Source organism: Chrysemys picta, chromosome 3 (genome assembly GCF_011386835.1).
Source record: "Chrysemys picta bellii isolate R12L10 chromosome 3, ASM1138683v2, whole genome shotgun sequence".
Classification (NCBI taxonomy): domain Eukaryota; kingdom Metazoa; phylum Chordata; order Testudines; family Emydidae; genus Chrysemys; species Chrysemys picta.
The window spans coordinates 111839999-111861897 of record NC_088793.1 but is presented as its reverse complement, the minus strand read 5'-3'; the positions used below and the strand labels follow the sequence as shown (position 1 = coordinate 111861897).

Sequence of the window (21899 nt, the reverse complement as noted above, 5' to 3'; positions counted from 1 at the left end):
AGACCTTATATGACACCATTCAATGATATGATATGCATCTCTCTGACCAAAGGATCCCAGTAAAACCCTATACATTCTGCCAGCTGGCAGAAGGGGGTGTCTGGGTCACAAACAGTATATGACTGCTGTAGCAAGCGATGCTAATTTAAAAGATTTGGTTGTTTCAATCCAACTTTGTGACATTTTAGAAATCTTATGGCATATGTCACATTAGTGAGAAAAATTCTTCCATGATCAAATTAAAACTTGGTGGAAAAAGGCTCTTGAAATTCCTTCACTAGCTCATCTTAATGAATTAGCCTCTTACAGTTGGTATGGCTACTTCCACTTTTTCATGTTCTCTGTATGCATATATATCTTCTTACTATATGTTCCATTCTATTCATCTGATGAAGTGGGCTGTAGCCCACAAAAGCTTATGCTCAAATAAATGTGTTGGTCTCTAAGTTGCCTCAAGTACTCCTGTTCTTTTTGTGGATACAGACTATCACGGCTGCTACTCTGAAACCTACATTTGCCTTGTATAAACTATATTAAACTTAAGGCTCCATTAATACACAGGCATTATGTATTAAAAGACAGATTATTTTCTTATCCAGGAAGTAAGAAGGGTCATAGCACTACATCCTTTTCATTGTTTTCAAAACACTAGTCAATACTATTAACAGCTGCATCATCTGTAGTCACTTTAAAGATTTATAAAGCAAGTTCAATCAAATGAATTTGTTCCCTAATAAAGGTCTTCTGCTTCTTCCTTAAGCCAACATAAAGCCCCCCGCCCCACCCCTCCACACACACAGGGAGAGAATACTGTTACCTGTTACATAGGATCACGAATTAAAGGAACATACTGTATGAATAACCTTGTAATGTAAATTCTCTTTTGTACATACTTCTGACACTTTGCATAGTTCAGACACTATAGTTACTTAGGGCTAATTTCTGGTCCCTGAAAAATTCCTATGGCGATACATAAGCCCCACAGTTTAAAACTAAATGACACAAAGAACCTGATTTTATTACAAGTTACACTAGTGTAATACAGCCGCTATAATATACTATTTGAGTACTTCTAGCAATGTTAAGGGCATTACTTTCAGTGAGGGAGCTGGACAATCCATAATTATGATAATCTTTTTTCCACTCAACTCAGCATGAGCTTTTCCAAAGGCAATAAGACAGCATATTATCATGGTATCACAAATTAAATAAATTCAAATGGAAAACCTTCTAAACCCATCATGATTTATTGAGTGCCCCGATGCACCGGAGAGAGAGAGAGAGAGAGAGAGAGCGCGAGAAAGAGAAATCCTTGGACCCCAATTCATCACAGGTATAAATGGGTGAAATTCCACTGATTTCTTCCGAGTTGCAACCTTTCACGTCAGCAGTGAATTTAGTCCATTTCCTTTAACTGTGCAGCAAATTAAGATACAAGTTTTGGAGGGTGAGGGGGGACAGGAGGGAATCGTTTTTTTATGGGGCGATGGGGGGGAAGAAGGGGTATTGAAAACTGTTCCCAGAGAGTGATCAGACTAGCACACAAGGTATCTGTGAAGTTAAAATATGCTATGGAATACTGCTTCAATTCTCTGGTTTTTGTTTATTTTTTAATCACAAAGAGGGGGGAAATAACCCTTTTAAGGATTTCAACATTCTGGAAACACTAGAGCCACTTTCATTTTAGAGAAAGACCAAAAGGACAAGACAGATGTAGCCTATGTAGAGGCCTCTCGTTCCTGGAAACATCCCATTTGCTTTTTATAATTTCTTGTCACTGGCTGCATGAAGCAGGTTTATGTGTTAGAGATGGATGGAAAATATTTAACTGTATCCTTTTCAACTTCTTCCTGTTCCACCTTAATCCCTGAGGTATAAATCATTCTTTTTAACATTGTACAAAAGAAATAAAAAATCTTCCATTTCAAAACAGCCTCTCCTCATCTCCCCCCCGATCCTCCTAAGGAGAGTCTGACAATTTCCATTGAACAGGACAAACAATGGAAAGAATTGTCTCTATTTTCTTGATTCTTCAATATAAATCATTTCAGCCATATTTCCTAAGCTTTTTTACTGTTTTCCTTTTTCAAAATGTTAATACCTAAATATGACAAGCTTTTCAGATCTTTCTTGACTGGTTTTTGAGGAACCATGGCCACTTCTGGGTTTTCTTTTTATTAAACCTATGGTTCCTGCAAGAGGAAGAGTTTTAAAATGAGCTGCTTGTGAAGTTTGGCCTGAGGCAAGAGATGGAATTTGAGCCATGGAGGCTGGGATTAAAGAGCAACCATTGCATTACATTAAGGGTACTGACTCTCCTAATGCCTCTCAAATTTATTTTAGAACAGTTACTAGAACAGATACATGAGCCCCTTTAATAGATCTTCTCAAGGACAAGTATTGCCTGTCCTATGGCCCTTTGTTCTGACATTTTCTGGTCAGTACGGAAAAGACTTTGCTGGACTAAATAAAACAAATAAATATATGGAAATATACCTATCTCATAGAACTGGAAGGGAACCCAAAAGGTCATCGAGACCAGCCCCGCCTTCACTAGCGGGGGCCAAGTACTGATTTTTGCCCCAGATCCCTTACTGGCCCCCTCAAGGATTGAACTCACAACCCTGCATTTAGCAGGCCAATGCTCAAACCACTGAGCGGGCTAGCTATCCCTCCCCGCCATGGGATCTGCTTGTGGAACTTTACAGGGAGACTTATCCATGCCCTGTAGCATCTCCATTGAGTCAGAAGGGAGAAACATTGCTACTAGATTTCTTGGTACAAAGCAAACATTTCTCACTGGAGATGATTGAAAATTTCCTAACTTTTGCAACTCTACAACTTCTGTGAAATGTTTTTGAATTCCAATTAAAAAAAAACTAACAAATTTTCATGAAAATCTCTTTTCAGATCTTGGACTTATACTTGTAGCTGTTTTCTGAACATTTTTTCCAATTTAACAACATCCTTTTAAAAACACGGTCACCAGAAGAGGACACTGTATTCCAGTAATGATCTCCCTAATTCCCCATTCGGGGGTAATCCAACCTCCCTATGTCAGCCTGTGACTCAACAATGAATAAAACAAAAACAATCCTTGTCAGTAAAGGGAAGCATTTGAAGGACTGTGCAATTTAAACTGGCTCACAGGTCCTGGATTCTATCAGATGTCTCACTGCTTCTGGATTTTCAGATATCATTAGCACACGTCCACTGTCAACAGCTAGTTAGGAGGCTGCAATCATAACTCTCTAATGCAAACTTTGCAGAAACTTATTCATGTGTTTGTTAACGTGTGAACCAAGGTGGATAAAAAAAACAGATTTATTTAAATCAGTTTATTTAAATTAAATACATGTTTTCTTTAAAAATAAATCTATTTAAAATATAATTTGAAATTGACAACACATGTTAAGGCCTAAACTACTTGTTAAACTATTAAAATAATATAAATTAAATACAAAAAAATTAGAGTAATAGACATTTGCTGCCAAGTTTTAAAGAAAGTCAAACCACTCAACTGGGGGGGAAGTCACCTATAAGCACCTGGAACCAGAGTTTGTCAAGTGGCTAAACCAATTTTTGGCTGCAGTGGCCTCTTCTGCAGGTACAGAGACAATATTTTCTTTATTTCAGTTTATTTAACCAGTTTCGATTCAATGACAGTTTACTCAAAGTTAAGAAGTCAAATGAGAGTTGAAAAAGCAGGAAAGCTTTTTATTTCTGTTCCAATCGAAGAATAAATAACTAGATGTGAGAGGATAAAATCTACTAGTTCTAAATCTTGAAGTACATTGTGACCAGAAACGATCGGTTCAGTTCACTAACAACTACTTTGTTTAGTAAATTAGTTTGCTTTCAATGCAAAACATGGTTTGATAAACTTCTTTCTTATATATCCAGTACATCTAAGGTAGTTTTATTTAATAAAAAAATTCCTACTTTTGTGCATTTTAATTGAATTTGAATTTCTATCCAATAAGTGAAAAATTAATCTAGCAAAAATTTAAGCTATACAATAGCTGAAATAAATGTGTATCGATCAGAGGTATGCACAAGGGAGGGCAAGAAAGGGCAGGCCCTCCCTCCCCCCCCAATAATTGGCAGAGGCACAGAACTCCTCCTGACAGCTCCTCGGGCCCCAAGATCGTGTCCGGAAAAACATGCTCCTCAGGCTTCCGGGGCTATGTGGGGAGCTGACAGCTCCTCCAGCCTGGGGCCATGGCAGGAGCACAGAACATGGTCCTCCAGAAGCAGTGAAATTTAAATTCCTGTACATGGTGTGACGTTGTGCAGTCTATATGGTTTTATAAAAACTTGATAATAAGTCAATATAATGTAACTGAGATAGTTTTAGAGAAAATACGGTAATAAGTGAATGTAACGTAACTGGGATATGCTTCATGCAAAAGGTCTCTTGTAAGGTATCATTACAAAGCTTATAATCTACTGAGTATGATCATCTGATTTGTATAAATGTACCACTTTTGTATCTAAAACTAGAAATATAAAATGTAACTCTGAGGGCCTATTGTAATTGTGTAAAGTGTGGACCATTAATGATGGTTTGGAATCTTGATGACTCCCATTGTCTGCAGATGGCTGTATTTACCTGTGAGTCTTCCTGTATGTGTGTGTGCTGGCAAGTGAGTAATGAAGTCTTGCAGTGACATGTGATCATGTCACCTGAACTGGAATCCATCTTTAACCTGGTGCTTTTCCAGTGAGGGGGGGTGGAAACCCAGAGAGACAAAGAGTTCCCGCTTTATGCAAAAGATATATAAAGGGGGGAAAAGAAGAGAGAGTGAGAGAAGCCATCATGAAGAATCCCCTAGCTACCACCTGAGCTGCAACAAGAGCTGTACCAGGGGAAAGAATTGTGCCCAGGCCTGGAAGGTGTCCAGTCTGAGAAAAACTTACTGAAACATCTCTGAGGGTGAGATTATCTGTATTTAGTTTGATTAGGCATAGATTTGCGCATTTTATTTTATTTTGCTTGGTGACTTACTTTGCTCTGTCTGTTATTACCTTGAATCACTTAAATCCTACTGTCTGTATTTAATAAAATCACTTTCTATTTAGTAATTCACTCAGAGTATGTATTAATACCTGGGGGAGCAAACAACTGTGCATATCTCTCTATCAGTGTTATAGAGGGCGAACAATTTATGAGTTTGCCCTGCATAAGCTTTATGCAGGGCAAAACGGATTTATTTGGGTTTAGACCCCATTGGGAGTTGGGCATCTGAGTGCTAAAGACAAGCGCATTACTGCGAGCTGTTTTCAGGTAAACTTGCAGCTTTGGGACAAGTGATTCAGACCCTGGGTCTGTGTCTGGAGCCAAACAGGAGTGGCTGGCTCAGCAAGACAGGGTGCTGGAGTCCTGAGCTGGCAGGGAAAACAGAAGCAGGGGTAGTCTTTGCACATCGGGTGGCAGCTCCCAAGGGGGTTTCTGTGATCCAACCCGTCACAGTACCAGGACCCTCACTCAGAGTATGTATTAATACCTGGGGGAGCAAACAACTGTGCATATCTCTCTATCAGTGTTATAGAGGGCGAACAATTTATGAGTTTGCCCTGTATAAGCTTTATACAGGGTAAAACGGATTTATCTGGGTTTAGACCCCATTGGGAGTCGGGCATCTGAGTGCTAAAGACAAGCGCGCTACTGTGAGCTGTTTTCGGGTAAACTTGCAGCTTTGGGACAAGTGATTCAGACCCTGGGTCTGTGTCTGGAGCCAGACGGGAGTGTCTGGCTCAGCAAGACAGGGTGCTGGAGTCCTGAGCTGGCAGGGAAAACAGGAGCAGAAGTAGTCTTGGCACATCGGGTGGCAGCTCCCAAGGGGGTTTCTGTGATCCAACCCGTCACACATGGTATAGATAAAGTGCATCCTTCTGGCTAGCAAAAAGAAGTACCAAGTTTAGTATAAAGGCTATATTTACTTGCAAATCAACAAGTTTCATGGTTATCAACCAATGAAAATCAACTTTTCTTTAGGAAAATAACTAAAAGGTAAAAATGCAAAACAATTAATCAATTATTTAAATCACAGTTTGCTGCTTGCTGATTTTAATCATGATTTAAATCAATTATTTATATGACTTTGATTTAAATCAATCCACCCTGGTGTGAACATGTGAAATATGGTCAAGACTCTACATTGCTATTGTCTTTTCTTCTTGGTTCAACTCGAGGTGGTGTTGTTTATGGGTTTCAGACCTTTCAGAGTTGGTTGGCAGTGGTTTTTTTGTTGCTGCGGTTATCATCATCATCTCATTTCTCTCCTTGTGCCCCACCACAGCAGCTACAGTTGGTTGGGATACGCTTGTTATTAGATACGAGTTTGAATGCTCCAGAGCAAACCTTGGTTCCCAGTGAAATCACTGGAAAAACTCCCATGGACTTCTTGTCTCAAACCCATTGAAATTGGCCCTCCAAATCTGGCAGCAGGACTCAGTTGAGAGTCCCCCATCCTTGGAACATTGATAGCCTGTCAGAGACAGAGTCTAGAGTCCGACAGGATAAGGAAGAAAACACATTCGTTGGCATTTGATGGACTGGTGTTTGTTGTGTGTTTTAATCATCTGTAATTTTGACTATTTTCAGAATGAGCATCAGAGGAACAGTCCTAACTACTCAGCTGACAGTTTCTACTGCCCCCAATTCCCACTTGAAACTGTCAAGAGTGGAGGATTCGCAAACGAGATACCAGAGAGAAATCTGCAATTTATTTGAATAATAATACAAACCTTTTAGTGTCTACAGGTAACGTTAATATACTGTATTAAAAACCTTCACCATCCGCATTACTTCAGGTTAGTTCAGCTTGCACACCAGCAGAGTGGCAGTACTGGGGATGACTTGCCCATGCACCACTTCCCATTGCAGAGCAGTTTTTAAAATAACATGGCAATGCTAAACATCATGCTGCCACACTACTTTAATAAATGGAGATCCCTGCAGAGTATATAGTACACCACATTTGTCAAGATAAGTGTATCAGTGTAAAATGTCATATTATCCTAGACAAAGAAATTGACCCAGATAGCAATGTTAAAAACAGAGTAAAGGGTCTAATTTAAACTGACAACACAAAGAATTTCAAAAGTTAAAGCTACCAATCTATTCTTAGCTCACTCCATTCTCCCTAGATATAGTAGGGCTTTCAAAACAGTAAGTAAATCTTATGTAAGGGATATTACATATTCATTTCTAATGTGTGATAAATGATATTCCTGTCTACTGAACAATCTCCCACTGCACATTTCAAGTAGTGCAGTGATGCATGTGGATATGCCTCAGATTAGAACTGAGCCTGTAATTTCCTTCAGTTCCTACATACATTTTTGTATAGTTTTAATGGATAAGATGGTTTATTTTTAAGCATTTGTCACAGTTGCATGAAATTATAGAGGGGATGTCAGACAATGGGGGTGTGGGCAATTATTTAATAATAGTATAAGTTGAGATTCTAAAAGTTAAAGCTTTATAATTGTTAAATCACAAATTGTTTAATGGAAGCTTTCCTCTTTAATTTTTTCAGTCTATATATGATAGTAGTAATACTAATGTCCTAAATTCTCCTACACGTGGAAGAAAAAACTCTCAGGAGAGAGAAATAGGAAAAATTTATCTGTGCCTATCTGAACATTTTCCTTCTTCAAGTACTAAGATTCACAGATCCATTATAGTGGGTACTTGCCAGCTTACTTCTGGGGGCAGAATTGTCAGTCACTGGCAGCAGGGAAATTACTTGCCTCTTGAAGTTCCCTCTAAATGAGATAACTTGCACTGCCAAAATAATTCAAATCTACTCTTCTAAATAACATCGTGTGTTAAATATATTTTGAGAAAAAAGCACAACAATGTCTTAGTAAATTCCAACTACCAACAACAAATCCAAACCCTTGAATGGCAATTTCCATCTCTACTCTGGATGATCCATTTTTCTCCACAATTTTTTTTAAATTTTTTTTAGTAATAAAAAGGAAAATTTCAGGTAAATACAGATAATTTTTCCTACTCTTTTGTACTAAGCTCCTCAGATCCATTACAATAGGATTTTCATAGCAGTGTGGCTCCAGGATGGGAAGCGGGTTCACCCTTTAAATGGGAAAATCCAAAACAAGATACATTTTATATAAATAGCTTCTCTATCTTCCCCTAGGCACGAAGATCTGGAGAGATTTCTGCCAAAAGAAAGGAAATGGCATTAGCTAAGATTGGATGACCAATATGCAAAATCTGGTGAACTTATGTATTGATGCCAATGGGGCTGTCTAACAGTTCTCCATAAAGGAGACATGATTACTATGCCCTGAGACTGTCAGTGCTCCTAAGGACTGGATGTTGATGGATACCCAAAGGATGAATTTTTGTTGAATTCATTAGGGCTTGAATACTGTGATAGTTGTGAGGACTACTCCTATGAATTATTTTATCAGATACAGAGATTTGCACCACACCTCCTCTCACAGAACAGGCAGCAGATTTGTATCCCCTAAATATGTACATGTCATGGGATTCAGACACATATGGAGTCAGAGTAAATTCCTGGCTCCATTGAAATCAATGGCAAAACTCCCATTGACTCCAATAGAGCCAGGATTTCACCCTCAGTGTCTCCACACTACTTCCATACCCTCCATTCTTTCCCACTGATGGGATTAGCATTTTTTTAAAAAACTTGGTAAACCCCTGGGACATAGGGAAGTGGGGGATGATGCCATATAATATAGAACTACCCATATGTCTTTTCTCTTCCTCTCCTGCTTCAGAGAGCCCACTATGGATGTACTACGGGGACTGGGACTACCACAGGATTGAAGTAAAGGAGGCAGCATGTTGCAGAATTAGTACTTCCTCTCTTTCATGCCCCATCCAACCTTGATGTACCCTATCCAGGTCCCCGCCCCTGAAGCAGATAGAATAATCAGAGCCATTAAGTTTTACCGCATGTTAAACACTTTCAAAGGATACTAAAGGCCTGATTATGCTGATCAATATTGAGAAAGAGGCTAAATTCAAGTACAGCATAGTACACCTCTACCTCGATATAACGCTGTCCTCAGGAGCCAAAAAATCTTACCGCATTACAGATGAAACCACGTTATATCGAACTTGCTTTGATACACTGGAGTGCACAGCCCCGCCCCCCCGGAGCACTGCTTTACCATGTTCTATCCAAATTCGTGTTATATCGGGTTGCGTTATATCGGGGTAGAGGTGTACTACATACTCATATACTGTAACTTGTTACCTTTATGCTTTAGGAGGATGCGGAAGTCAACATTTTTCCAGTATGTTTGCTGTAATTTTATGAATTATGGTTCTGAATCTAATACCATACATGTGAGGTGATATATTTGACATTCTTACACACACTTGGCGTGAACAAGAAGTCAAAGGGAAGTTCAGAGGTTTCTTTTCATTTCATAAACATTCCCTACAGCTTTGTTAATTTATTGCCATGAAAACATTGTTACTACTTAATGCACTACTACATTTGTCAATGGGCAGCTTTCCCTAAGGTATATTTCAGAACATTCCACTACTCATAGTTGATACAGGTATTCCAAAGCAACCAGATCTTTAGAGGAAGATTCATGTTTAAATCTAGCATGGGTGAGTGTTCCCACTTCTGCAAAGCACAATATTGCATTTGCTTCTTTATAAAGCATTGACCAAATTTTCAGTTTCTGGACCCAGTACAGTAGTTTAATTTAAAGGTGTATAGTTAGTAACCTTACCTCTTAGATATTATATATCTAAAAATATTCTATAATACCAAGGACTTAAACATATTGAAACTAATATCACAGTGATTAACTCACAATTCTAATTATAGGATAGCATAATTGAAGAGTTGAGTATTATTAGCATAGATCTTAAACTTCAGTGGGAAATGTGGGTAGATGTCTGCGTAGATGCTCATTTGAATCTAGTTTATTGATTTTGAACATTTGTATGCACTCCCAATGTTATGACCTCAAATGTTATATTATTTTTAGTATACACTTCCAAGCATGCTGATAATCACATTCAGGAATAATATTGTGAATCAAGATGAGGTCATAGGCCTATGTCACAGTACATGGTTTTAGGAGAACTCTAATAAATATTGAAATCTACATCAGTACAAGTTTATTGCTGCTAAGCAAATCATCTTAATTGCTTGGATTATTTTTTAATAATGTATGTATGTTTTAAAGAATTTCTTTTTTTATGTATTTGCAATTCTCAGTGGAAGAAAAATTGAATAAAGTTCCTCAAGAACAGGTCAGGTCATTCATTTCAATTAGAAGCAGTAATGAAATTTCACTATACTATTAGATGTCACTTAGACTATATAAAAGATAAATAGAATACTTAATTGCTCTTGACGTGTTCCACAGATATGTCCCCACTTGTCTTTATATTGACAAAGTGGTGACTCCCCTGTCCCATACCAAAGTAACATTTTAGTAGCCATTAAACAGAATTGTTCACAAACTCTAGGAGATTAGATATAGGCTAACAAATCCGCTCTAGCACTACTACTTTGTAAAGAACAAATCGTGTCAAACCAATCTGATAGCTTTCTTTAATAGGATAACGAGTCTTGTGGATAAGGTGGATGTGGATGTGGTATACCTAGACTTTAGTAAGGCATTTGATACGGTCTCGCATGATATTCTTATCGATAAACTAGGCAAATACAATTTAGATGGGGCTACTATAAAGTGGGTGCATAACTGGCTGAATAACCGTACTCAGAGAGTTGTTGTTAATGGTTCCCAATCCTGCTAGAAAGGCATAACAAGTGGGGTTCCACAGGGGTCTGTTTTGGGATCGGCTCTGTTCAATATCTTCACTAACGACTTAGATATTGGCATAGAAAGTACGCTTATTAAGTTTGCAGTGATACCAAACTGGGAGGGATTGCAACTGCTTTGGAGGACAGGGTCATAATTCAAAATGATCTGGACAAATTGGAGAAATGGTCTGAGGTAAACAGGATTAAGTTTAACAAAGACAAATGCAAAGTGCTCCACGTAGGAAGGAACAATCAGTTTCACACATACAGAATGGGAAGAGACTGTCTAGGAAGGAGTACGGCAGAAAGGGATCTAGGGGTTATAGTTGACCACAAGCAAAATATGAGTCAACAGTGTGATGCTGTTGCAAAAAAAGCAAACGTGATTCTGGGATGCATTAACAGGTGTGTTGTAAGCAAGACACGAGAAGTCATTCTTCCGCTCTACTCTGCACTGGTTAGGCCTCAACTGGAGTATTGTGTCCAGTTCTGGGCACCGCATTTCAAGAAAGATGTGGAGAAATTGGAGCGGGTCCAGAGAAGAGCAACAAGAATGATTAAAGGTCTTGAGAACATGACCTACGATGGAAGGCTGAAAGAATTCGGTTTGTTTAGTTTGGAAAAGAGAAAACTGAGAGGGGACATGATAGCAGTTTTCAGGTATCTAAAAGGGTGTCATAAGGAGGAGGGAGAAAACTTGTTCACCTTAGGCTCTAAGGATAGAACAAGAAGCAATGGGCTTAAACTGCAGCAAGGGAGGTTTAGGTTGGACATTAGGAAAAAGTTCCTAACTGTCAGGATGGTTAAACACTGGAATACACTGCCTAGGGAGGTTGTGGAATCTCCATCTCTGGAGATATTTAAGAGTAGGTTAGATACATGTCTATAAGGGATGGTCTAGAGTATTTGGTCCTGCCATGAGGGCAGGGGACTGGACTCGATGACCTCTCGAGGTCCCTTCCAGTCCTAGAATCTATGAATCTACTCCTCAAAACACAGTGTTGAAATAGTCTGGTTTGCACTGATATCACCAAAAGCGTTTAATGAAGCAAAGGTCCTATCTTCTTTATTTAATCTCATTTAGTTGTTGCTAGCACTCTTCCCTCTCCCCAGAGAAGATATTAGTCTCCCCTTCATCTCCTCAAAAAAGGACTTTGTACTTTTCCTTCCTGTCTTTCATAAGGCAGATTCCTTGCAGAGCCTGCTTCTGGTTTTTTGAGTCCTGTAAGGTAGGCAAGTTAAGTCAGTAACAAGCTTCATTTCATGAATCTGTAATGGATTCCAGGGCTTCAATTCATTAGGGCTCCTTTTCACTATTAGAGCCATCTCCCAATAGTTGCTTTGTATCACATGTAATTCCCTCATCAATCAAAACAAAAATAATTAAAAACTGCAGTTGTGAATTCTGTGAAGAGAAAGATTTCTCAGATTTTTTTTTTTAAATCAGTGACATGTTTTCACACAAATCAACTGCCCTACTTGGCAGCTACTCCATACATGGAAACCCCCATTGATCTCAGTGAGGTTTCCATGTATAAGTAGCTGCAGGATTGGGCCCCAGCTGTAAACTAGAAATCCACCACCTCTTTAAGAATCTCACTGATACTTGTGACTTCTGAACGTGATCAGTCAGATACAGGGGACTTGAAAATAAAATAGGTAGCCTTCAAAATTCAAGAGCATTATTAGCAAGAGCAAAAATTTTACTTCTATGAAGTTTTCCTCAGTTAGTTTATCTCTGAAAAATAAAGAAATAATTAGAAAAAGTGCTTCCTTGCTCTAACTCCCATGTAAATCCACAATATGGTTAGTGATAGACCTGCATGTCTGAAATCACCCTAGGCAGATGGCTTGAATTCAAAATTCACTCTTCTTAAAGCAAGTCATATTAAATTATGTCAAGTAGTCATGACTGCTACTTTTAATTTGAGGCTAATTTTGTTTGTTCAGATTCAAAAGAAATACCATCCAGATTCTTTATCTCTACTGATGTGCAGATACATACTTCACCTGAAACACAAAAACATCACAAGTGATGGCTTTACAGTCCCTCATCTCTACATTGCCATATAAGATATATATTCAATTTGGGTCTTCCAAGTCCACAGTTCACTAAAAAAGCTAAAGGACACAAACTAGAGGTGGTGGTAGTGTTTCCAGTTCCCAGAGACATTTAAAAATAAAATCCTATAAAACAGCCTGCATAAAATTTGATGTTTGGTCCTCCTAAAACATTTTTAATGGAGGCAGTAGGTATTCTCAGGAAACAAATAGAAATCCAAAATATAAATATATTCTTATATAGCATTTTTCACCCACAGATGACAAAACACTTAGGAAAGGTAAGTATATTTTATCCTCCATTTACAATTGGGTAAACCAAGAGGAAGTGACTCGCACAATGTCACATAGCAGAACAATGGAAGAGCTGTGAAGAGACTTCAAATTGTCTGAAGGCCAGTGCCCTACCCACCAGGTCATATTTACTCATAGATTGGCACACCTTTTGATGAATATGTGCAATAAATAAGCAGTAAACCTTGAAAAGTTGTGTTTTATTACTCATTCAGCAAAATGTATGCTTAGCTTAGAAGATGATCCTTGCAATTTCTTCTGAAATGCAGACTGTATATATCATCTACAAAAAATATAGCACAAATTTTACTAAAGGCACATCAGATTTTCTTCTTCTAAAGTAATAAACTTCCAAAAAAAATTACTGTCATAAGTAGTCCATTTTCCACATTAGGTATGATGCAGCATATTATTTTCTGATATTCAATGGGTGTTGTTCAGAGTAATACACCACAACGTGATTTTTTTCAAATGGCTCAAAGGGAATAGTGAAGACTGATTGTATTAATGGATGACACTTGGAACATGTTGAACAACATACACTTAAATCATGCCAATGCTATACTTTCTTTTAACATTATATGATATGAACTGGTTCATGAAGAGGATTTATAAAACCAAGAGGCTTTTCCTAGTCTAAAAATATCATCCAAGAGTAAATAAGTTGGGAGACAAGCTGACGTAAATCTAGGAAATTTAAACTTAAGGCTGTCATTCTGTTCATCACCTACCACTTTATACTTCAGTATGTTGCATTTGAGGCTAAAACCCTACCAATTTAATCATACAACTATACAAGTATTCCCATTAAAGTCAATGATACTACTTGCACAAGGTGAGCAGGGTTTGGTCTCAAGTAGTTAACCTGCACCCCATCACACATAAATAAAGAGCGAATGAAAGAAGAAACAGCAACCATTGATTTGAACTTCCTTGATGCTGTGTGTGTGTTAGTATCTTAGTATTTTAATGTTCCAACAACACAGATATAGTAAAAGCTCTATTTGTAAGAAATGGGCCACATAATATGAAGATAGAACATTGGGAAAATGTTGTCTGCTCGTAAAGATCAAATATAATCACGGAAATGGATAGCATGCAGCTCCAGTGACACTTTCTGTGACAACTATTTAAAAGTTCTAGATTCAAGTGAAGGATTAAGAAAAAGAGAGAGAGAGAGAGAGAGAGAGAGAGAGAGACCGACCTTTGATGGCAGTTTAGAAAACAAGAAGAGTCAGGCAAATCATAATTTATGAGAGAAAAATCACTCTCATCCCAAATCACAGTTAATAAGTTTTCAGAAGATGATGTATTTACACACGATACAAGAATTCATATAGGCTTTGCCATGTCAGATCATACCATTGGTCCATCAAATTTGATATGCTGCCTCAAGGAGCGGCCAATACCTGATGTTTCAGAAGAAGGTGAATAAAAATAAGCCAACACCACAATAGAGCTAGCCAACTGTTCAATACTATACATGGGAAAAACAAGGAGAGGCCTTCCTTCCAGACCCCAGCAAGTGATCAATTTAAGTCCTGAAGCTTAAGATCCTTTCAGTCTTAGCATGTATAACTGCAACTTAATGGTCATAAAGTCATCCTTTTACACTTCAGAATACCAAGTTTCCTTTCCAGTAACTCTTCTTTCCAGTCTAGTTTTAGCTATCTCCATTCATCTGTAAATTGTGACACATCTCTGATCACCGTGAAAACTGTGGCTGTAACCTGCTCAAGTTCCTTGAAAAAGTTAAAATATTAAAGGAAGTTGAGTTGGAGCCTTTCAATTTCAACTAAATTTTAGTATGAGGTGACCCAGTCTTGACACAGTTCTCCACATGAGGGTGTATACTGTTAGATATAGTATTACATTTTCTACTCCTTTTTAAATGTAATAAGACATCCTATCAGAGGGGTAGCCGTGTTAGTCTGAATCTGTAAAAAAAAGCAACAGAGGGTCCTGTGGCACCTTTAAGACTAACAGATGTATTGGGAGCATAAGCTTTCGTGGGTAAGAGCCTCACTTCACTAGACATCCTGTTCGCTTTTTAACTGGTTCTGCTGCATACTTGCCAAACATCTTCATTGAGCTATCTTTGACATCTGTGAAGTCTTTTCCACCCACAGAATACCACAAGCTCAGAGTCCATCAATGTATATGAGAAGTTTAGATTATTTTTAATCGTGTGCATTAGCCTACACTTACCATAGTTGAGTCTCACTTAGCATCCTAATGTCCAATGCCCCAGTGGCAGTTACATTCATAGAGAGCTTACCCACGAAAGCTTATGCTCCCAATACTTCTGTTAGTCTTAAAGGTGCTACAGGACCCTCTGTTGCTTTTCACAATCCTTAATAGCTTTCACTAACCAAACCAATTTAGACTCTTCAGCAAGCTTCAACAACTAGCTGCCAGGTTTTTTTTCCAATAAAGGCTTTTCAGAGGCACTGAGCACCCACAACTCTAACAGAAGTAAATGTGAATTGCAAGTGCTCAGTATTTCTGAAAATCAGAACCGAAATCATTAAATAAGATATTTACTAGCACTGGTCCAAATACATTCCCCGAGGCACTCACCACTGACCTTTCTCTTAACTGTGAAGTAAACATACATCACAACACTTAGATTAAAATACTGGTTCAGTGAAAGAAAACAATGGAATGACCTTTCACTTAACTACATGAGTATTTATTTTTCTTATCATATTTTCAGTACAGACTATCAAAGGCTTTATGCAATCCAAGTAATTTATATCTGCCAACTCACCTTCCTTTAATATTTTAACTTTTTCAAGGAACTTGAGTGGGTTACAGCCACAGTTTTCACAGAATGCGATTTCACCAAATTGGAATGTACTTTTCCAAGACCCGTACTTTTCTATCCTTTCAAATAGAGTTAGCCCCCTGTGCACAGACTAAATTACTCCTGGAATGGTTGATGAATAATCATACCACTCTCTAGTTAGCAAGAAAGTTAACAGAAGGAATTATTTTCTAGCATCCTTACACGGCGTTTCATAAAATATTAACCAACAGAAACAGACACCAAAAAATTACCTTCACCAATATGGATGATCCCTATAATTCCCATATATAATGGTTGGGAAAATAGAGGATAAAACTGGATTATGCCTATTTTTGAACTCAAGCCCCAAACTTTACTAGAGAACTAGTCTAGCCACTTTTACCACAGAGAATAAATAAATAAACTAAACCAAGATCTCAATACATCCCACCACAACAGCACCACAGAAACCTAAATTAAGCATTTGGATCCTGCTAGAACCAGCCAATTTTTGGCCCCACTGCTTTAAGTTCTTGTATTTAGGCAGTGAACAGGTTTATCCACTCTTATTGTGCCCAGAAATCCCAACTACAAACGAAGGTAACTCAAGCAGATTTGGTACCTGGATCCAAACAGAGTTAATCAATATTGGCACCTAACTCTCTAATTCCACTGCCTAAATACGGGGAATACGTTTAGCTCCTACAACAGTTTAGGACTCCTGACCCCGATGCACCCAAGCTGAGACGAATTACTGATGCAAGGGGTAGGGAGAAGGGAAAGATACAGGATTCCCTTACCTTGTTGGAGTAAGGGGGCTTGCTCAGGTTGATCCCATCCCGAATGAGTTTATCCCTAATCATGATTTTCAGTTTCAGTTTTGGGTAAATCACCAGCTCCCTGTTGCGGGGCCCAAGTTTCTGGCTCCTGGGGGTCCCCTGACGATGGCGAGGGCTAGGCTCCCTCCAAGCCTTAGCCTCATACTGCTCCACCAGGTGGCTAGTGTAGATCTCTGGGGAGGGAGAGGGCGAGCCCTGCTGCTGCTGAGGCTCCAAGGTGAAATAGAGACCAGCAGCGGTCTCATCCTCCTCTTTCAACCTCATCACTGCTTCAAGAATTCGGCGCCTGTGGTGGGGCACCAACACCCCAATGGCATCCAGGTCTGGGTCCCCTATTTGCTTGCAAACCTCCAGGTCATCATAGCCATTATCTACGAAGGACTCCGCGTACTGGGAAAGCTGCAGGGTCTTCAGCCACTCATAGACTATGTTGGTGCACATGTTAGCTGCAAAATAATAACTGCAACTTTTAACACCGAAGCCAGGCTCCCCTTTCCTTCTCTTGCAAAACAAGCAACCAGCAGACCAAAATCTGCGATCAAATTAAAAGAGCAACATGCACAAGTCAAGGTCTGGAAACCAACATCCCCCAGGAACAAAACAAATCTCCAAAGAAGCAGCAGCCGCAAATCGCAGGCACTGCTGAACGAATCCTCTTATTCCTTCGTCTCTCCTACAACCAAGCAGAGGAGCCTGTGTCAGTGGAGAAGAGAGACTTGGGTTGGAGAAAGGGGTGATTCGTAAGGGCGCACCCCCTAAAATCCCGGGTCACGGCAGACATACACTCTCTGTTGGAAGTAATTTGCTGTCACTGTGTTTTCTCCGCCTCCTCCTGATTTTAGTTTCCTTTTTCCTTCATCCCCATCTTCTTTTCTGTTGCATGACGCGTCTCTGTTTACTATGTGCTTTTTTTTTAAACGTAGTAAGTACCCTGTTGACTTGAGGAAGAGTACGATCCTGCCCGCTCGCCCAGCAGCATGTGTCTGTGCAAGGCTTCCCACTAGCTCGCTCTTCAGGGCGTGCAAATTGTTGCTTTTCTTTTTCAAAAGACTCCTCTCGGATTAAAAAATAATCCCGGTCACTTCCCCGAGTTACTTTCCCCGCTTCTCCTTCACCTCTGCGAGGATGACCAAGACGCGTCGCTAGCGCAAACCCAGAAATTCAACAGTTTTCCACCCTCCCTCTCCTCCTTTTCCGCCTTTAATCCCACCTTCCCCGCGCAGTCCTGGGGAGGGGGAGTCTCTTCTTCAGCCCCCACGCTCACTCCACTCCCAACTTTCTCGTGCCTGGGATGGCACTGTGACGCCGGGTGGCTTGGGGAGCCGCGGAGGAGGCGAGGTCGCCGGGCGCCAGAAAGGCAGGAGTCGGCGAGGGAGCCGCACGCGGCGCTGCTGAGGGTTTGTTTGGGTGGCGAAGGCGGCCCGCCAGCCCGGTGCATTCACGAGCGGCGGCCGCTACAATTTGTCTTCGCGGTGGATGAGTTGAGCTGCAGCAGGTTACTCGCCTCACCCCGCTGTCTTCTTGTTTCTAACGGGTTTTGTTTTCCCGGTGTGTGTGAGAGACACCCGCTGGGCTCCTCGGATACCGCCCTTCGGGCTTGTCTCCCTCCCCAGCCCGGAGCTCTCCGAAGCAAGGGGAGCAGATTTCCTCTCTACCCCGGGCACTCAGAAGGGTTTTCGCCCCCTCCTACCACTAGCTGTTGCCGGTCCTCTCTTCCCCCCCTTCCCCGTCTGTCTGTGCCCACACCTGCCTCCTGCGCCCCCCTCGCTCCAAACCAGCCCCAACTTCCACGCCCTGGAGCAGACCCGCCTGAGGCAGTGACCCAGTCAGCTGCGCCGCCGGGCTCCTCCAGCGACAGGAGCCAAGGGCCCGGGACTGCCGGAACAGAGGCGGGGCCGGAGAGGGACAGCGGGGTAGGTCATCCACGCGTTTGCATGGTAGCAGCAACAGCCCCAGCTGGAAACATGCAGCGCCCTGCGTGGGCTCTGGGTGTGCTGCGGGCGGGGAAGGGAGCAGGGTGCTAAGGGGTTGACGGGCTGCAGCTGGGAAAATGTCTCCCCGGCTCGCAGGAGTTTGGGCGTCTGTTGGAGCCCCAAACTTGATCCCCAGGCTTGGAAGAAGAAACACGTTGAGATCTGTGCAAGGCAGAGAAGCGGCAGCGCTAGGGGCCCCAGCTGGTCTTGCTGCTGCTCCCCTCTTTCCTGTTCCCCCTTCTCCCGAGAGCAGCGGCTACCGGCAGGAATTAGAAGCCGAGGTGAAGCCGTGACACTATCATTGTCTGCTGGTGGGTTTGGGTCTCTTTGCACCCGGGAAGCAGCTGCAGAGTGATGCTCACGGGTGGGTGGGGAGTTTTTTTGGAGGAGTCTGTAAACTTTCTTCTAGGAATTTGGGGGTAGGGGAGAGGAAAGTCCCCAGGCTTCAGCCGCCTCTTGCGCTCTCCCCCGCCAGCGGGTGCCTCTGTGTCAGTGGCTATGGGCGCTGGGAAGCCGGCCTGCTGCTTCTGTCTGTTTCTCTCAGGGTCTTCCCCAGCGCTTCTCCAACTCTAGACCGGCAGCGCCCTCTCAAGCCCTCTGGTGTAAATGCAGCCCAGAGCTATCCCCAAACCACTCTAGCTACCTCCCTTCCCCCACCGCACACCCCGTGCTGACGCCTAGTACCCTTCCAGCCAGTCACTCTCGCAGCCCAGTGCTGGGGCTTTCGGCAAGTCTCCCCTGCCTAGGGCTGGGTTCTGCCCTTAGATAGACTAAGCCAGCAGTGCATGTAAGGGCTCTTCGTGGGGGGAGCGGTTTAGAGCTGGAAGGACATGCACATAGTGATTTCCAGTATCAGAGGGGTAGCCGCAGGGCCGGCTCCAGGCACCAGCTTGCCAAGCAGGTGCTCCCGGAGGTCACTCCAGAGAGTGGCGGCAGGTCCAGCTGTTCAGCGGCAATTCGGTGGATGGTCCCTCACTCTCGATGGGAGCGAAGGACCTCCCGCCGAATTGCCGCCGCAGATTGTGATCGTGGCTTTTTTTTTTTTTACACCGCTTGGGGCGGCAAAAACCCTGGAGCCGGCCCTGGGTAGCGGTGTTAGTCTGGATCTGTAAAAAGCTACAGAGTCCTGTAGCACCTTTAAGACTAACAGATGTATTGGAGCATAAGCTTTCGTGGGTGAATGCTCACTTCGTCAGCATGCTCCAATACATCTGTTAGTCTTAAAGGTGCTACAGGACTCTCTGTTGCTTTTTACAGTGGTTTCCATATTGGCTAGGGCGCAGCCAGGCACCGGGTATTTGCACTTGGCTACCCCCCTTGCAGAGAAAGGACGTGCAGCTGCGGATCGGCAGTGGGGCAAAATTTTGCTGAGTCTTGTGAAAGTCTTCTGTACTTGAAGGGCTCAGGTAGAACTCACACGTGGGAGGACCCAGCATGAATTGAGCAATAGATTATTTCTATTAGGTGTCTAGTAGTAACTCTGAATGGTGTCCGAATAGTTCTGTTTCTGTTGAGCTTTTGGGAACAGCTATTTGGTTATGTAAGCACAGAAATGTGAGCTGTCCCTTTAACAATGGGTCAGGGCCCTCTGTCACAGTGAGCCCTGTGTAAAAGGGGAGGGGTGTAGCCTGGAGCTCAGAGTACAAAAACTCAGCCTGTTTAAGCTTTTTTTTTTAAGTCATAACTGAGTTTAATGAAGCTTGTTCTTCACAAGAGCAATGTTTCATTCTGGAAAGTGTAACACAAGTTTTCTACAATGCCTTTATTCCAAGGCTCTGAGCTGATGGCAGCACACAACATTTCCAGTGCAAGGTAATTCAAGGTAGCCCAGTTTTTATGAGAGGTATTACATGTCAGAAAACTTTACAGAGCTACATTGTACAAACAATTGCAAACCTACCAAGGTACAGATGGCACAAAGCAGCAGATCACAAATTTACTTACAGCAAAAGATGACTGGAGAGAAGCCAGCATTCATTCCCTCTCACAGCATTTCTGATTTCCCTCCCTGTCCCTTCTCCCAGCATGTTAGGTTTCCCTTACCTTTCAGAAGCAGGGGAAAGGGAAGCACACAGAAGATTTTAAACCTCCTGCCCAGGCCTGGGAAAGGTGTTTCAGCAGCATGATCTTCTCTTCTCAGACAAGGAGGGTGGGGTGGGGTGGACTGGAAGAGCCAGAGCAGTTGCAGAACCAACAGGGAGGTGTTGCTTCTCAGGCTTGGTCTACACTACCCCCCCTAATTCGAACTAAGGTACGCAACTTCAGCTACGTGAATAACGTAGCTGAAGTTCGAAGTACCTTATTTCGAATTAGTTCAAACTTACCTTGGTCCACACTCGGCAGGCAGGCTCCCCCGTCGACTCCGCGGTACTCCTCTCGGCGAGCTGGAGTACCGCAGTCGACGGCGAGCACTTCCGGGTTCGACTTATCGCGTCCAGACTAGACGCGATAAGTCGAACCCAGAAGTTCGATTTCCAGCCGTCGAACTTGCCGGTAAGTGTAGCCAAGGCCTCAGACAGCTGTAGCACTCCAGCCTTAGAGTAGGAAGGAGGAGAACACCAGCTCTTCCAGGTGCAAAGGGACCAGGTTGTCCAATGGTATGTTCAGCATTTCTGTTTGCCTGCCCTTCCTCAAGAGCGTTTTTGTTATATGGCAATACGGACAAGAGTGTAGGGAGTAGCCAGAATGAAAAGGTCACAGGCTGTTCAATTTTCCACTCCAAGCAGGTATGCTCATGCCACATGAGGAGAAAAAGATCTCCCTTACTTCCTCCTGCCCACCATTCCCCTAGAAAGAGAGAATGAAGTAGATATCCCATAGGCTTGTGCTGTCCCCATTCTCTGAGAAGATAAATAACCACTGAAGACTCTAGAGTGTGAGGGAGGGAGGAAGGCAAAGAAAACAGGTTTGTTAGCTTCCTTCGAACAAAGACAACTACAGGTAGTGGGAATCTTTTGAGGGAGTCATCAGTAGAATGCAGGGGACTGGGGAAGGCAGGCTTCCATAGGTTTAAAATTCTGCCTGCTTATCTGAATCTCCAACCTTCAGAAGCCATAATAGTTAAGATAGTCACATTAACAATCCATATTCATTAGGGTTCTCATTTAAAAAAACAAACAAACCTCAGTTTCAAAGGGCCTTAGAACCC

At 41.8% G+C, this 21899-nt stretch overlaps 1 protein-coding gene across 5 annotated transcripts in view; it reads right to left on the bottom strand.

The window, feature by feature from the left end:
• The window catches only part of SASH1 (SAM and SH3 domain containing 1), an 817652-nt gene extending 799508 nt beyond the window's left edge, over window positions 1-18144 (bottom strand). For 4 of the 5 annotated variants that reach the window (XM_008177281.4, XM_065590318.1, XM_005280431.5 and 1 more), the window contains exon 1: window positions 16740-18144. In XM_008177281.4, coding sequence (XP_008175503.2) covers window positions 16740-17219 — 480 coding nt within the window. In that variant the 5' untranslated portion in view covers window positions 17220-18144. The remainder of the gene's footprint in view (window positions 1-16739) is intronic. The other variant, XM_065590323.1, reaches the window with a different exon arrangement.
• Window positions 18145-21899: the final 3755 nt, after the last annotated feature.